This window comes from Phalaenopsis equestris, unplaced genomic scaffold (genome assembly GCF_001263595.1).
Source record: "Phalaenopsis equestris unplaced genomic scaffold, ASM126359v1 Scaffold000813, whole genome shotgun sequence".
Classification (NCBI taxonomy): Eukaryota; Viridiplantae; Streptophyta; class Magnoliopsida; order Asparagales; family Orchidaceae; genus Phalaenopsis; species Phalaenopsis equestris.
Genome location: NW_018165253.1, coordinates 203178 through 221262, shown reverse-complemented (window position 1 = coordinate 221262; position 18085 = coordinate 203178). Strand labels below are relative to the sequence as shown.

The window sequence follows — 18085 nt, the reverse complement described above, 5'->3', positions numbered from 1 at the left end:
AGACATGTAAACAAATAAGAATTGTGTGCGAGGTATGTAAATTTCCCTTTTCTTCTAATATGAGTTCAAATAGTCCCCACGAAGAAATATTTCAACTCCTATTTAAAAGGTCTGGAGATTAATTTGCCACTTTTATATAATAATCTGGGACTAAAATGACTCCTTGTAAATAATACAAGGACTGTTTTGGTATTTTACTCAAACTGATATAATTGAAAGTCATCAGCTGCTACCTGGCTATAAGGTCCAATGCAACTCGGAGCCCAGCATGATATGCTTTGTACATGCAAAACTCTTTTACACCGATCAGTTGACACCAGAACTTCAACATATGCGTTGCCTAGACCGATCTCTGCAATAGGAATCTCAATTGTACTACGCGATGGCACGCCAAAATAGCAATTAGTTTCCGTAATGAAACTCATATAAACATCGTTGGCTACTCCAAATTGTTTCATATCAGAAATGTAGAGGTGGATGTACAAAACATGGGACCAATTGAGCTTATCTTTCCTCAGTTGTAACTCAATCGAATGAAGAACTGCTGCGAGATCTTTCTGCAACCCTGCCAGCACAATTAAAGATAGGGAAATTAAAAAATAAATAAATAAATAAAAAGATAGGGAAATTTATGTCACACAATTATTATGTCTTTACATATCTCACACCTAAACTTTCATATTTACATGCTTGCCATAAACCTATACAGTAGATTTCATTTAAAAAAAAGTATAATAGCGCTAGTTTTGATTTGATGTTAAGGATTTGAGTGCTATGTGTGTAAATATGAAAGTATAGGTGTGAGATATGTAAATACAATAGAATTGTGTGCTATGTATGTAAATGCCCCTCAAAGAAAGGAGGTACGATCAAAGAGGAACTTCTTGACAAATCAGTGAATTTCAAGGCCAAAAAGGTTAAATTTTATACCTTCACAAGGGGTAGAATTTGGAACCCAACAGCCAATGGAAAAGGTGCCCCTTTTGCAAGTTGATATACTCATCTTCGCACTATCAATGGTGTCAAATTTGTCAAATATTACATCCTTAGAATTGCACTTTTTCAAATAGTTTGGCGATAAATCTTCCTTGACATGGAAAACACAGCCTCTTTTCTCTGAAGTAAAATCATTGTTTTCCATATATCTGTATGAAGGATAATCTATTTTGTGCTCCAAATGGAATGCCAATGGATGAACAATACCAACAGGTGCAATTGAATCAGGTGAATGAAGTACTACTTGGAACTTGTCGAGTACAATTCGAGCATTCTGGAAATAAATACAATAGTGTTTCATGGCAAGCTACTAAATGAATGGTACATGGACGTTCTTATAGAAGGCCAACATTTTTTTTTTTTTTTTTGCGGGGGACATGTACATACGTAGCACACAATTCTTGTGTAATTACATATCTCACACCTAAACTTTCATATTTACATACAAAGCACTTTGATGCCTAAATATATTATGCATGAAAGGGTGTATTACACTTTTAAGAAGTGGTAATATGGTTATTTTTTGATATGGTAATAAAGATTTGAGTGATGTGTGTAAATATGAAAATTTGGGTGTGAGATATGTAAGTACGTATGAATTGTGTGATATGTTTGTAAATGCCCTATTTTCTTTACACTTAAGTAAATGCTTTACATGAGCAGGCTATGCAACCACATCAACATAGAGATGAACCATTGTCTGTTTTTAAAGGTAGCAAATAAATAATTCCAGATACTTGAGCGCTGTATAAAATTTCAAGAAAGATGTTCTATGCAGCATTTATCCAATTTTTAATTTTATAGCAGTTAGTTATACAATATTAGGCTCAACTGTCCTATTTAACAATTTCAAAAAGCTAGAAAACATCTTATAAGTAAATGAGCACAAAATAACAACATAAATTAGAAAACTTTTATGATTTTTTCCGTGGTTCATGTTATGGCATTCTTGCAACACATACTTACATGGCTATATAATATAAATGTTTATAATTTACAAAAATTTGTTGTTGCCCCAGGAAAAAAATGTTGACTTCCCAAGGACCAGTGCGATTTGGTAAATAAAACATATACTGAGCTACGGATTCATATGCTGCACAAGGAAACAAATTTGTCACATATTCATGTGCAAACAAGGGAGAGGAGAGCCATAGATTGCTCCCATGAGCAGAACTAAGAGGGAAGCAACAGGTAAATAACAAACAAGGTATATAATGAAATTATTGACAACCGTTTTTCATTTTGAAATTACTGTAATTAGTATTTATCCTTAAGATTGTTTAGTTTTCATTTAATTTATGGGCAGTTTCATGCATAAAAACTCATTGGCGGAATAATGAACCAAGCTTTTCAGCCATTTCTTCTTTCTTACATGATATCAGAGCAATGTTAGAATCATCCTCTTAAACATTTGTTTTTACCTTTTCTTCATTCTTATTATCATCATGTTTCATTTTATTTTTTTTTTTGACTTCCCTTACAAACAAGTCAACCAATATGAATATGATGAAAAACATATTAACGAAGACTTCCAAAGGCTACAAACCTTGTATTATTTGAATGGAGTAAACTACCTAAAATGGTCTCATATTGTGACGACTTCTCTTAAAGAAAAGAGAAAATCCAACATTTCATTGATCCTCCTCTTAACCTAGAAGACCCGATGTCTGCACTTTAAAATTAAGCAAATTTCATGACTATTTCATAGTTATGGAACACCATAATGCATGAAATCAATGAAAAATACTATTACGTCCGTGAAAAATACTATTACGTCTGTAATAAAACCCGCCCTCTTGGACCGGTCGAAAGCCACCCAACCGGCCCGCCACAATAACAGACGGGCCGGACTTTTTCGTGAGAAGAGGCAAGGCAGAAATTTGCCATGGCAAAAGGCAGGGAGCAGGTGGGATCCATGAGAGCTTTAATCACAAACTCAAGGAGAAGGAATTAAAGAAGTTTGGAGGGAAAGTGGGAACGAAAAGTTTGGAATGTTGTGGGAGGATTCTATTAAGGAGAGAACGTAGGGTTTGTTCTTTTTAATGCATGTTTGTGGGATGTTGTGTTTTTCTTCTTCCTGTGGTATTCCTATCGACGTCAAGGGTTGAACTATCGCTTAAAAAGTAGATCATCATTGTATCTGGCATGTTTTCGTTTGTGTTTCGTAAGAACAATTCTTATTTGAATTGTTTCTATCTATCTATTGTCGTTTTGTCAGTTTTGTTTGCTGATTTTGATTCCGGAGCATATCAAATTGATATAAGAGCCTAGATCTTGGTGAGATAGTAATAAAGAAAGTGGATGTGCTAGAAGGAGAGATAGGGCAAATCAGATCGAGAATGAAAGAGAGGTTTGCCACCATGGAGAATAGGTTTTCTTCAATTGAAAGTCAAATGGATTATGGATTAGAGAGCATAGGAGAAATCTGGGAGATGATAAAAAATCTCATAGAGATACAATCCTAGACCGAGTCGATCGCTCCAGTTGCAAACCTTAACCAAGGATTGATCAAGGAATCCTTCGCCAGGTTAAATGGGAAGGAGATTGAGCGAGAAGACGAGGAACACATCATCTATTACCAAGAGCGTCCTCCGGGACTACAAGAGAAGGGGGAGTGGAGACTTCCGGTGGAGGGGGGATGGGCAGAAAATTTGAGGGATGTGAGCACGGTGAAGGAAGAAGGAAATAGAAGCTGGATATGCATATGATCGAAGGAGGGAGTCCCACCCTACACACATGGGGGGAAATAACTGAGGAAGAGGAGGTTGAGGTGGAGATGTAGGGGTCTAAAAATTGAAGATTGCGATCTTCGAATAAGTGGATGCACATGAGTGGGTGTATCACGTGGAGCGATACTTTACAATCAACGAGTTAACTGAGGAAGAGAAGCTCATGACAGCAGGATTATGTATGGAGGGAAAGACATTAGTGTGGTTTCAATGGATTAAGGCAATGTATCTGAGGCACTCATGAGATGAGTTTAAGGATTGCTTGTCGGAGTGTTTCCGAGCCATTCGAGAAGAAGACCTACACGAGCAATTGTAAGCTTTGACTCAAGAGGAGCCGGTTACAGAATACCAGGAGAAGTTCAAGCTCTTGTTAGGAAATTTGAGAGGTGTACTGCAGCAAAACTGGAAGGGAATTTCTTGAAAGGCCTAAAGCCCGACATATGAGCATTCATCCGCCCCTTGAGATCGTGTGGATTGAGAAAAATGATGGAGCTCGACCAAATGAAAGAGGATAAATAAACAGGTAAAAAGGACCAGCAAAGGTGGCAACAATGGAGAATTCTACCAGAGCACCTTTACAGCCACGACACTGAGGACCCAGGCGATGTTATTTCAAAAAGAGACGCTGAACGAGGAGAATACAGGGACCAATTTCAAGAGTAATTTCAAGTCTTGCAGATGCAGAAGTGCATGATAAAATAGCAAAAGAATTATGTTATCACTGTAACGAGAAATATGCCTCAGGTCATCGTTGCAAGAAGCGCGCCTTTCAGATTGTTTTAGCTCAGAAGGATGCTACAAAGAGTAATGAATCAAAGGAGGACACGATGGATGATCATCTGCATTTGGATGTGGTGGAGGAGTCCCTCAATTCGGTAGTGGGATTTACTCCGAACCACACCATGAAGGTGGGGGTGGATCGGGGAACATCCAATTGTGGTATTGGTAGATAGCAGAGCCACACAACTTTATGTCAAATCAGGTCGTAGAGAAGCTAGGGTTAGAGATGGTGATTACATGGAGCTTTGGTGTCATGATGGGGATAAAGAAGGTGGAGAAAAGTTGAGGAATTTGCAAGGGGTTAGTTCTGACATGCTTTGAATAGGGAGACGGTGTTGAGTAAGTTTCTTATTCCTGCAATTGATGATTTACTGGATGACCTTTACGGGGAAGTCATTTTCTTAAAAATTGATCTTAAGTTAGGATACCACCAGATCAGGATCAATCCAACGGATGTGCACAAAACAACGTTCAGGACACATGAAGGATATTATGAGTTCTTAGTGACGTCGTTTGGCCTCACCAACGCCCCGTTGACATTTCAGTCCCTCGTAAATAAGATTTTTCAATCTTATCTCAAAAAATTTATCTTGGCCTTCTTTGATGGCATTCTGATTTATAGGCGTAGAGAGACTAAGCATGTGGGGCACCTAAGGACAGTCGTGGAGACATTGAAGGAACACCGGTTGTATGCCAACTTGAAGAAATGTTCCTTTGCACAGTTACACGTGGAGTATCTAGGGCATTTAGTGACCAGAACGGGAGTATCAGTGGATCAGTCCAAAATCGAGGCTACGGGTCTCACCGGTTACAACCAGAAGTTCGTGAGAAGATATGGCACGATAGCATGGCCACTGACATAGCAGTTGATTAAAAAAACAATTTCAAATGGGGGAACCAACATCTCGATATTAGCACTCCCAGATTTCAGTAAACTATTTGTGGTCAAAAAGGATGTGTCAGGGTACGGGTTCAGAGCAGTGTTCATGCAGGATCAGCTGTTGATTGCCTACTTTAGCCAGGTTCTTACAGTCAGAGCGAGGCTAAAGTCAGTATATGAATGAGAATTGATGGCGATCGTCTTGGCCATTCAAAAGTGACAGCCCTACCTGTTGGGACAATATTTTCTGGTCAGGACAAATCATAGGAGCATGTATCTTTTGGAGCAGCGGATTGAGGAGAATCAGAGATAGCTATCCAAGCTAATAGGATATGATTCCAAATTCAGTACCAACCCGGATTTGAAAACAAGTCAACCGATGCACAATCAAGAAATGTAGGGTAACCCCAATTGACAGTTATATCGGTACCCATTGCCCTAGAGTGGGAAGCCTTGACACAAGAGAGCTAACGAGAGGAGCTGAGGAAGATAAGGGTCGAGCTACTACAGTAGTCAAACAGTCATCCAAGGCATGCATTGAGGGGACAGCAGCTGCTCCACCATGTGCAATTCGTGCTACTCAATACATCGGAATATATTCTCAGATTATTACAAAAGTTTCATAGCAGCGAGATCAGAGGACAATCAGAGCAAAAGATTTACAGTCGTCTGGATTGAGAACAAGACAGACGATGCACAATCGAGAAATGTAAGGTAACCCCAATTGACAGCTATATCGGTACCCATTGCCCTAGAGTGGGAAGCCTTGACACAAGAGAGCTAACGAGAGGAGCTGAGGAAGATAAGGGCCGAGCTACTACAGTATTCAAACAGTCATCCAAGACATGCATTGAGGGGACAGTAGCTGCTCCACCATGTGCGATTCGTGCTACTCAAGACATCGGAATATATTCTCAGATTATTACAAGAGTTTCATAGCAGTGAGATCGAAGGACAATCAGAGCAAAAAATTTACAGTCGTCTAGCGGTAGAGCTATATTGGTGGGGATGCGTAGAAAATGGAGGCCATTGTGGCAAAATGCAATGTGTCTGCAACACAAGTACTTAAGCACAGCACCAGGAGGGTTAATACAATCATTAGCAATGTCAGGGATGGTTTGAGAAGAAGTGATGATGGATTTAACCAAGGGTTGTCACGGTCAGAAAGGTTCATAGTAATCATGGTGGTCGTGGATCTCTTGAGTAAGTATGCACATTTTATTTCCTTACGATATCCCTACACTCAAGTCTCAGTTGCGGCAGTGTTTATCCAGAAAGCGGTTCGTTCGCACGGAGTGTCGAAATCAATTGTATCAGATAGGGACATGGTGTTCCTCCACTTCTGGAATAAGCTATTCGAGTTGCAATGGACGGTCCTTCAAACAAGCAATGCATATCATCCCCAAATTGATAGGCAAACGGATGTGGCCAATAGAAGTGTAGAGACATGCCTGAATTGTTTTGCATCTGAAACATCGAAGCTATCAACCAAGTGGATTGCATGAGCCGAATATTGGTATAATATTTTGTACCACACCGCAGCACAAACCACCCCTTTCAAGATATTATATAGACGGGAACGACCTCACTTAATTCATTATGGGCATTGCGTCACACCAATATCTAGCATTAATCAATAATTGGAGAAGAGGGACAAAATATTAGTAAGCTCAAGGGGTAATTATTGAAAGTTCAACGACTCATTAAGAGAAAAGCAGATGAACGCAGGAGAGATGTGTAATTTAAACCAAGGGACATGATCTACCTGAAACTGAAGCCCTGCCGACATAAGATATTGGCCAAGAGACGCAAGAAACTTCACCGTGACACTTTGAACCTTATGAGGTGATGGCACGCATCGGGCCAGTGGCCTACCGTTCGAGATTACCACCATCGTCCACACTACACCTGGTCTTTCATGTATCACAGCCGAGATGTGCAATTGAAGATCATACACCATCGTCTACAATACCGTTTGGTAAGAAATATTTACTCACCATAGAACTTTTTAAGAGACCTTTTAAAAGACTTTCTACCTAAATGACCGAACATGTCATTTTGAAGAATAATATCTTCCCGATAAAAGAAAAAATTATGATAAAAATGGGCCTAACCAACCGGATGGTGAAAGCCACCATTAGTCTATGAAACCAGCTTTTTTCTTTTTTTTTCCCCTTACTTTGCGGGTGTAAGATAAGCTTTATTTTAATTATGTGGTCTCGTTCCCTACAACAGCAAGCCCTCATAGTTAACTACATCCTTAAAGTTGTGAGCCCTAAAGAAAACTTTTGATTAATGTAATGAGTCAGATTGTCAAAGATTGAACTTTCATAATCAGAGTGAGTGAAAGTAGAGGGTCCAAATTGGAGGTATGGGATTTACAGCCAGATAACAATATGTCATGAGAATGGCACAAACAAGTTATAAAATTTAAAGAGAGATTTGAAAGGGTTTGATGATGAGTTTGAGCTGATTAGGCGAAGTCAAAAGATAAATCGGGGATACTGAATTTGACTGACAAAAAATGGTTGAAAAACCCTAAGCTAAGGATAAAGTTAGGTAGAGAAGGATTTCTAGAAGAGAAATGAAACCCTAGACTATAAGGAATTTTAAAAGCAGACTAACCTAGACTTTGGGAATGACGTCCCTGGTCAAATGTCCATGGTTTTCCATCGTCCCTGGAATGTGGGTATCCGTTGACTATGACCAATCTCATAACCAGGAACCACCCTTGAATGTAAAAGTATGAAATATTTCTAGCTTCAAAGAAGTCTGAAATACCTTCGTCAGTAACCATGTGTTCCTTTCTCAGAAGGTGGGTTTGTTGTTTTGTATGTCCTAGTCCTTAGCACTAACTAGAGTACATAGACTCACCTAGGCTTCTATACTCAGACTAGCCTGGGGTATTTGTATGGTCCTCAATTTTGTGTCAACATTAGCCACCCTGAAGTTTATGTCGGATCTAAGGTTTTCTTCTTGTTATTTATCTTGGTATGTTTTAATGTTTATTTGAAGTTCAATATTTGAATTCATGTCTTATTTCAATTCATGGGTTTGACAGTCATGTTCTCAGAGTTTTCTAAATTTTGAGTTTGTCTTGTTTTGAGTTTTTTTTTTTTTTTTTTGTGGAGAAAACCGAGAGGCTTTCATCCTTGTTTTTGTTTTATGCATTTTTTTATTCTTTTTGTTTGGTTTTTGAATATAGAATAACGTATGAAATGAAACATGAAATAACACATACATAGCCTTGGATTAGACTTGCGTTACGGTTAAGTAAAGGTAAGCTGAATTTCTAGCTTAAGTTAGCTTAGGATTGAGCAGAGGTATGATATGAATTTGTTGGTTTAGGTTTGAATTAAACTTGAGCTGATGTGGGTTGACTCGTGTTTGGTTTGGGTTTGACCCAAGTTGAGTTGAGTCTGATTTGGGTTGACCCATGTTATATTAGGTTTGGTTTGGTTGACTCAAGTTGACTTGGGTTTGATTTTGGTTGACCTAAGTTAAGCTGGGTTGCCCCAGACTAAGTTGAGTTTGTGTTGGCTTGACTCAGGTTAAGCTAGGTTTACCCAGGTTGAGCTGCGTTTGATTTGGGCTAGGTCGTCCCTCGGTTGGGTCAGGTCAAAGTTGGGTAAGGTCTGGGTTAGGTTTAGGGTTCGGATTAGATTAGACCTGGGTTGGGCCAGACCTAGGTTAGATTTAGGATTTGGGTTGGGTTATGTTGGACCTAGATTTGAGATTGGTTCAGGTTGGCTTTGGGTTAGGTTTTGGGATTGGTTTAGGTTATGTTAGGTTTGAGCCTAAATGGGTTAGGGCTAGGATGGGTTCGAGTCGACCTGAGTCGAGCCCAAACCCAAGCCTAATCCAAGGCTATTGAGTTGGCTTACTAGCCTATTAGGAACATAAAAAAAAAAATTTTGAAAAATGAAGGAGAAAGGCTTACCAAAGTAGGATGACCGGAGGGATGAGGCACGTCAGAATTCTCCTTTCCTCTGTGCTCGTGTTGAAGTCCTCAATGACAGAGCATTCCATGGTCGTCCGATTAGGTGGAGGGTCGACGGCCACGATATATTGGAGTTGGAAGAGCCACGGATCGCCGTAGGCGAAACAGTGTGACGGTTTTTGCTCTGATCTGTGGAAAAAGGCTACAAATCGGTGGTGTATCAATGGGAGTGATCGCATGAAGTGTCACTTCAAGATAAACCTAGGCATGGTCACGCCCAGGGCTAGTGTGACCGCGCTGATAAGCTTTCGGGCGTGGTCACACCTAAGCTAGTCGTGACCATGCGAGGTAATTCTAAGTGTGGTCACGCCCAACCCTGGCGTGACCAAACGCTAGGCTAAAAATGGCAGTGCAATGTCTTGGCCAATGTTGCTGCACTGGACCTAAGGGAGAATGTTCATGCAAATTCCATATGACCAAAAATGAGGTCAACAAATGGACCGGGCTAAAGCTAAAAATGGCAATGCAATGTCTTCGCCAATGTTGTTGCACTAGCCCAAGGGAGAATGTTCATGCAAGTTTCATGTGACCAAAAATGAGGGCAACAAATGAACCCCCAACTGTTCAAAGTACGTCGCACATATTAGTGTTGACCGAAGTGATCAAACAAGTTCGTAGAACATATGATTTTATTTGGATATGTCAAAGATTTAGAGCTAGAGTTTTAAGAATTATAATGTTTGGATTCGTTGGGGATTGCAGGTTTATCTAGACACATTAAGGTGAAAAAACCAATGTGGATTTATATCTACCCAAAGAGGTGAACAGGTCAACAAAATCAGGAAGGACAGCGATGGAGCTTATCATTCATCCTGATAGCTAGTCAGAGATATTGAGAGAACTGTCATTAGGAGGAAGAAAAGCACTGGGATTAAAATCCAACCAAGAAGACAGACAGAATAATTAGATCAGGAAGAATAGCACTAGAGCTTATCATTCATCCTGAGAGCTAGTCAAGAAACTAGGAGGACTAGGGAGAAAAACACAGATACTAACATCCAACTAGGAGGTAGATCGAATAACTAGATCAAGAAGGACACCAGTGGAGCTTATCATTCATCATGATAGTTAATCAGAAGAACATTTAAATAATTGTTGGTTTAGCTTTGTTGGGGAATTTAGTTTTAAGGAGTTCTGATGTGACTGTGTTGTGTTTGGACACAGTAGGAAAGAGGATGCAAGAACTTATTCTCAACCTAAGAGGTGCATAACGGCAACTTGATAAGGATAGATGAGGCTGGGAGCTAAATTGAAGGCAAGTGAGGTGGTCAGTTCAAAGTAGGCAGTTCAGGGACTAATGTCTACCTTGAGCTCTGATATGATTGTCGTAGAAGTTGTCCATTAGATTTCTAAGGGTCCTGCAATGTATAATGACTACACCAAATAGTTGCATGTACTCTAAGAGTTTATAGAGTCAAAAATTTGACTTATCGAATCCTATGTGGGGATTGAGGACAATGAACAGAGAAGTGAGAAAATTTATGTATTGTATTGATTTGTGTTAGTTTGTTGTTTAGGTGTTCAATGACTGGTACTAAGAAAGATTCCTGGCAAGAATGTTGTTAGCTCCAAATTTAATTTTGATTAGTCAATGAATTACTTTATCGTACCCGAACATAAAGTGAAAGCAATGAACCAAGTTGCTCAATGCAGGGCCACGTCAGGACTTAATTCCAATAATGGAGAGCTAATGACAGTATATTCCTCTAGTCCACACTAGAAAGGTTTAGCCTGACTCGATAGTGTGCAATGGCTATATTAGGACCCATCCTAGATTTACAAAGCTAAAACAACAGTCCAAATTGAGGCCGGCGTGTCAACAAAACTAACGACCTGAGAAATAAGAGACATTCGGTGTCCAATGAGCCAAACTGAGACTCAACTCAGAATTACTAACTCAAAGCATTAACCTATATCAGCAGCCGCAACTGTGACTAGATCAAATGCATCTGATCCTATTGTGATGGTGTCATATGAGGCATGCTCCAACTTCCGATGGATCATCAGCTAGATCTGTGAAAAGAAATGATCAAGGTCAAACCAATTCTAACTGTCTCGTTTCAAGGTGTTCAATGACAGTACTAGAGGATAGTGGTTATACTCTTTAAGTTTAATCAGCCAAAGCATAGTCTGTATGATCATACTCTTGTTGATTAACATCCTCCAACCCTGGAGAAAGAAAAGTGTATTATGTAGGCGTTCAATACACCATATGATTTGGAAAGGTGTCCATTGACCAATCCAAGATTTGAAAGTCTAAAGTGTTGAATTGATAGAATCTGAAAAATTCGTCGACATCAGATAGCCCTGCAGACTTTAGTAAATTAGTCCACTTTAACTTCAAGTGCACCATTCAGACACAGTGCCGGGTAATAACTGACTCTAGGGAAAGCTTACATAGACATAACCCTATCCTAGTTTTACTCAGCCAATGTGTTAATTTTGTTGGGTTCGAATGTAGACCAACCAAAACTGACAAGCTCTAAAGGAAGGAACAAAATATCTCTTTAGTGTGCGAAAAGTTGGGTTGAGAGAAAGTATGTTCGGAGATTTACTTTTACTCAAAATTATCAATTTAAAGAATTAATCCACAAAACTAACCTTGACTGGCTTTGAATTAATCAACATGGTCACATTATGATGGTGCCACGTGGGGTGTACTCTAACCTCCAATGGATCAAAGCCAGACTTGTAATGAGTTTGAATAGAATCAAACTAAGTTCGGCAAACATTTTCCGCGTGCGTTGAGTATACTGGATGAGAGTAAGACATACCCCGACCCAGATTTACCGACTCAATGGATTGACGATTGTAGGAAGGTCAATCAACCTACTTCCAACGAACCTAAAGATGGTTCAAAAAGATTACGATGGGTTAAACTCAAAGGGACATATGTGACTCATCGCATTTCAGGTTTACTAGCCCAAAGGATTTACAACCATAATTAGCTCTGGCTGATTTGAAGTAACCAATTTGATCGCAACGTGATAATGCCACTTGAGGCGTGCTCCAACTTCCGATGGATCAAAAGCAAACTTCTTTCGATATGCAATAGACTAAGTTGAGGAGATACTTAACATAAAGGATTGATCTCAAGACAAACCCCGACTGGTCTGTGGTCAATCAATCTGATCCCATCATATTGGTGTCATGTGAGGCGTTCTCCAATTTCTGATGAACCCGAAGAAATGTAAACTGAATTCATTGTGCAATGTATTTTGTTTTAAAATTTTATTTTGTCGTATGGATTTTTGAAATTTATATGATGAAAAATTGTTCCATTTTTTAACAATCGTGAATTTTCCAGCTACATTTCGACGTAGGAGACAACATGGGGCATTATACATTGTCCAAATAGTGATTGGGACAATCTAATGGTGACATCCTTAAGAGGCTTTAATGTTTGAAAATTGTGAGATTTTTTTTTATTTTGTTGGAGTTTTTATATTTGAAAATTTTTATTTTGTTATAGTTTTGACTGATTTTAATTGTTGTGTCTTGTTTATTTTGAAGAAAGTTTGATTTATCTTGTGAATGTTTGTTTTAAAAATTTTGATTGTTTTGTTAAAATATTTATTTATTTTGTGTTTGATTTGTTTGAAGAATTTTGGTCCAAACACTTTAGAATGGAAAGCATAGGGACTCACATCTCACCTAAGGGGCGATTAGAGTGATTAGATCAAGTTAGAAAGCATATGAACTCAGATCTAACTTGAGAGCTAGTTGAAAAATGATTTGGTTTTATTAACCTAATCACATTAGAGTGGAAAACACGAGCACTCACATTCAACCTAAGAGGTAAATAGGATGATTATATCGAGTTAGAAAACAAAGGGACTTACATATAACTTGAGAGCTAATCAAAAGGAAAGAAAATTCGGGAGGATATTATAATAGACCCAAAGGAGATTATTTTAATTGATGTTTGATCTTGAAAATTTTTTGTTTAAAGGTTTTGTTGGATAATGTGATTATTTTTGTTTGAAAGTTAATTATTTTGTTTGGAAATTTTATTATTTTGTTTGAAAGTTGATTATTTTGTCAATGAGTTTGTTAGTTTCTCTAGTTGTATTGAGTATAGAACATATCAAAGAATATTACACATTGTCCAATAACAACCAAACTTACGAAGTTTTTCGACTTCAAGTTTTGTTAGTTTCAAGTTTTGGACCAAATGTCCACTCCAAGAATTCTGATTCTGCTTAATTTCAGTTGAAGTAGAAGAGAGTTTAAAAAGAGTTCGATTTCATTTAAGTTTCACCTTAAAATTCAAAATAATGAAAATTCAAGTCTTCTTCAGATATTCAGAGACTCAATGATCATTATACTCCTGTTAAGTCCTGAAAGCAAATTTTGTCAAATGGCATGTTATCCCGTCGAAGACCCTAAAATCAAATATTCAATATTTGATTTTATGAACGGACCCAGTGTTAAGTTTATATAAATAATTAGTAGTGCTTTTATTTTTTACTTTAATAAAACTGAAGCCAAGCATTATTGTTTTTCAAATTTTGTTTGTCTTTTTATACTTTTTATCATTCTAAAAATTTTTCAAGGATTAGAAAGTGAAACATTGATAACATCCCTTATAATAAGAGCAACCAACACAAGTATAGTTATTGAAACATTATTAAAATCTTTTATGGACATTCATCTCAAGGATTTCAAGTTGTGGCTCGCCAATATTTGAAAATCAACATTTTTAAGGCTCAAAAGTTATAATCCTATACTTATGAATTCTGTTTAAAGTTCAACACACAACATACTTCTCATTCTCCGGCATCAATGACATATTCTTGAATGAAAATCATGTGTTTGATTTCTTAGCATAAATATCAAGGAACTTGCTTTGTATCATGTTGTATTTATAGGCTGCACTTTCGGGGCAGTCCCAACGTATAGTCAGAACCTTTATGATAAGTTTCCCTACCATTCAAAGATAAGCCTAAAGAGTCTGTTGGCCTCATTTTCAGTTGAAAGTGAAAATTAAAAGACTTTAAATTGTATCATCTCCTTAAATTGATTGATTTTAGCTCACTTTAACGTTGACATATTTTCTTCAGAAAGGAACAGCTCGATTTTGAATTTCGAGATTAAGATTAAAATTCCAATGGTATTGAGTACGATGATGAATTTTCTTTTTGGAGATTCATTCAAACTATCATATGGTAACGAGGTAATTTTAATTTATAATTTTGCAAAAAGGGTTTGAAGATGAAGAGGTTGGAGCAAAAATACATCAAGTTGGATAATCTCCTAAATATGAATAATTTTGATTCAAACATCTGTCTCCCTCAGAACCTCCCTCAGAACCTGTCTTTATGTACGATTTTTTGAAAAATTGATTGATTAAGTAAACTTATTTTCTCTTCCCCTATTTTCCTTCTTACAAAATCTTCAATGGGATTCTTACTTTCATCGGAGTAATAGAGCAACCTTCAGTGCAAAACTCATCCTCTGAGTTGGATTCCAAGTCAATATGCATTATAGATGCTCTATTCTTCGAGTTTGGTGAAGAATTTTTTGTAATTAGTGTTCTGTCTTTACCAGGAATACTTTACATCTTCTCATGATTCTGTCACCTACTCATATGTTTAGTAAGTAGCAGAATTGTCAAAATACTGTCTAAAGATCATTGTCACTATGACATAACATTTTTTCTATTCTTTCAACTTTCTATTAATGAAACAGCTTTTGTAGTTGGTGTTTTGTCTTTATCCATGTATACTTTATATCTTCTCATGATTCCGCCATTTACTCATAAGTTCAGAATGGAGAGGGATTGCAAAAATATTGTCTTATGATATAACATTTTCTTCATCTACTTTTATATTTCCAAAGAATATTATCTTACTTTCAAGGTCCTCCCAAAAGGGTTTCAAACTAAATTAAAATCAAGTTCAAGAAACTTCAATTTGACCTAACATGTGGATAGAGAATCTCAATGAATTCAAGATAGCTTGAATGAACCACATTTACAAAAATGTAAAATAGGCAAAAGGATTAGACATGACAAGGAAGTAATAATAATAACTTTTTTTATCAAGAGATAAGGATTCACAGAATTTCCTTAGGAAAATGTTATCTCGCAATTTTATGAGTTAAATCATTATGTTTGACCTTTAATCAATTACAAACATATCTTGTAAAGGAATATTTTGTAATGGTATAGGTTCTCCATTAAAACCGACAACCCTATTTCTGTTTTAACTTCCATCTTAGGTGGTAGCATGTCTGCCATAATAAATTTTGAATTTTGTAGTTCTCTATGAAGAAAATTTGTGAATGATCAATTCAAAACTAGCGGTACTCGAAGATTCTCCTTTTCAGATATTGGAATTTTAAGTTGTCTCCAACAAGAGATGAGTTTGGTATAATTTGTAAGACAAGTCCTTACACTCGTTGTAGACAGCTACAATGAGGGGTTTCAAACATGATCTTAGATATTTTAAGTGGTTATCATTATGCTAAGAAATATTCTTCAGATAATCATAAAGTTTAAAAAGACTAAAGAAAATAATTTAATTCAATAACGCTAGACAACAACCTTTTCTTTATAAAAAATTAAAAGTACTAACATCAATTATATTATAGTTAACAAAGCTTCAACAAAGTTTGATGACAAAATCATTAACAAAGTTTGAACTAAGATTGGGTTCGAAAGAAATATTTGGTTATATCAAAGCTAATTTTTTGTAAATAAATTACAAGTAAAATGTCGACAACTAATTGACTTATTTTTTACTTTATAGGGGGTTTTGGACAGAACAACGTTTCATTCTTCTTCATTTGCTTAGGAGTTAAGTTGTTTTGTGTCTCAACCAGAGACAACACGAACTGAACTTTGTGTCGGTTCTCTCAGGCAATCTCTAGGGATACTATAGTTTCATCACTGTGTTTCCTTTCCAGTCAATTATACGACCAAGCATCCTATGGAACAAGCAATAATTAGGATCTCCTTCTTTTTCCACTTCTTCAGATTTGTGAGGCTAGGGGAGTTTAAAGTTGGGATTGTCAGATGTGCTCTTGAAAATCTCTTCGACAGCTTCATTTTTTAAAGAGTATACTCGGTTCTTCCTTTCTTTGAATGCAAGTTTACATTTTCTCTCTCTTTCAGACTCATACATTTGTTGTCATTTTGATCGTGAGATAAAATTCTCTTTAACCCTAACATCTCAAAAGCATGCAAGTACTAATATCATAGCTGGATTTTGATTAATCAGGATAGCATTCATAACCTCCTCTATCTTTTACTTCAATCTCACTTCATCCTTTTGTCTTAGTTGATTTAGAAGATATGTGACCACTAATATCGGGATTAGATTTTTATTTACTAGGATAGCATTCATAACTTCATCTATTCTTTTCTCTAATCTTTCTATCCGTTCATCGCTTTGTTTATCTCATTGTCTTAGTCGATCCAAATGTTAGGTTGTGTTCGGTACAACACCTTCCTCAACCAAAACATCTTGTAAATCAACATCCTCTTCTTGTCGTTTTCTCAATAAAGTTGTAATCTCAACCATCATAATGGTGGCAATCTCTTCTAAAGCTTCTATAAGTTTATCTTCTCCTTTGTGTGCTTTGGTGCTAGCTTCCTATGCACATAACATTTCATCAAGGTGTAATTTACTTCTGACATTCTTCAGATCAACTAGGAGGCATTTGGGGGGCATCTTCAACGGGGATACAAGGAATAATGTTATTAGGAGTCTACACTTGAATGTCTAAATTTTTAAGGATTTAAGATTAAATTTATTTGAAAGGAAACTAAATCAAGAAAGCTAATTTTGGACTCTATTCATAAGGTGAACGAGGAAATATTTTAATTTTCTAAATAGTTTTATTTTTCAGTCTTAGGTTTTGATTTTCATTTTCTTTGTTTTCAAAGAGTTTTAGCTTTAAAGATTTTTTTTAAAATTTTAGTTTGAAATGTTGAGCTTTGTTTCAAATTTATTCACATAATGTTTCAGATTAAAAATATTTTTTTAATCAGAAATTCGTAAAGGATAAAACTAGTTGAATAGAGATATCAGGAGGCTTTAAACTAAACTAAGGTGAGGAACTACGCACAAAGAACTCTGAAAGACTACATCCTAAAACCTACTCATTAAATAGTCTTTAAATGAGAGGCCTGGGACCTAGAATTAAGGATATAGGGTGGGACCCAGAATTTGTGGAACCACAACAAAATGAAAAGCCCAATAGTAATAATAAGTTCGAATCTGTAAGGGATACAAATACTATTGATAAATAATAACCAAAATTGTTACAAAAGATAGAGAGAAGAATAATTCTCCAGCGAAGTCGCCAGAAAAGAGAACCTTGGTGAGAAATTTTTACTACCCATAGAACCTTTAGAGAGACTTTCTATCAAGATGACTGGGCACGTAATTCCAAAGAATGTATCTTTTCGAATGAAGAAAAATATTATCTTAAAAATGGGCCTGACCGCCCGAATAGTGAAAGCCTTTGTCAGTCTACAAAACTAGTATTTTTTATTTTTTCTCTTACCTCGAAGGTGTAAGATAAAGTTTATTTTAATTTTGGGAACTCTCTCCCTAAAAGAGCAAGCCTTAGTAGTTAATTACAACCTTAGAGCAGTGAGGCATAATGAAAACTCTGAATTAATGTGATGAGTCGATTGTCAGAGATCGGACTTTCATAATTTGAGTGATTAGAAGTGGGGGGTCCAAATTG

At 36.8% G+C, this 18085-nt stretch overlaps 1 protein-coding gene across 3 annotated transcripts in view; it reads right to left on the bottom strand.

Moving 5' to 3' along the window:
* The window catches only part of LOC110031426 (diphthine--ammonia ligase), a 37024-nt gene that overhangs the window by 4074 nt on the left and 14865 nt on the right, over window positions 1-18085 (bottom strand). For all 3 annotated transcript variants that reach the window (XR_002294738.1, XM_020734608.1, XM_020734609.1), the window contains exons 8-9: window positions 931-1270; window positions 234-565 (exon numbers count right to left, since the gene is read on the bottom strand). Coding sequence is in view for 2 of the 3 variants with exons in the window: in XM_020734608.1 (XP_020590267.1) it covers window positions 234-565; window positions 931-1270 (672 nt within the window). In the remaining variant the exon portion in view is untranslated. The remainder of the gene's footprint in view (window positions 1-233; window positions 566-930; window positions 1271-18085) is intronic.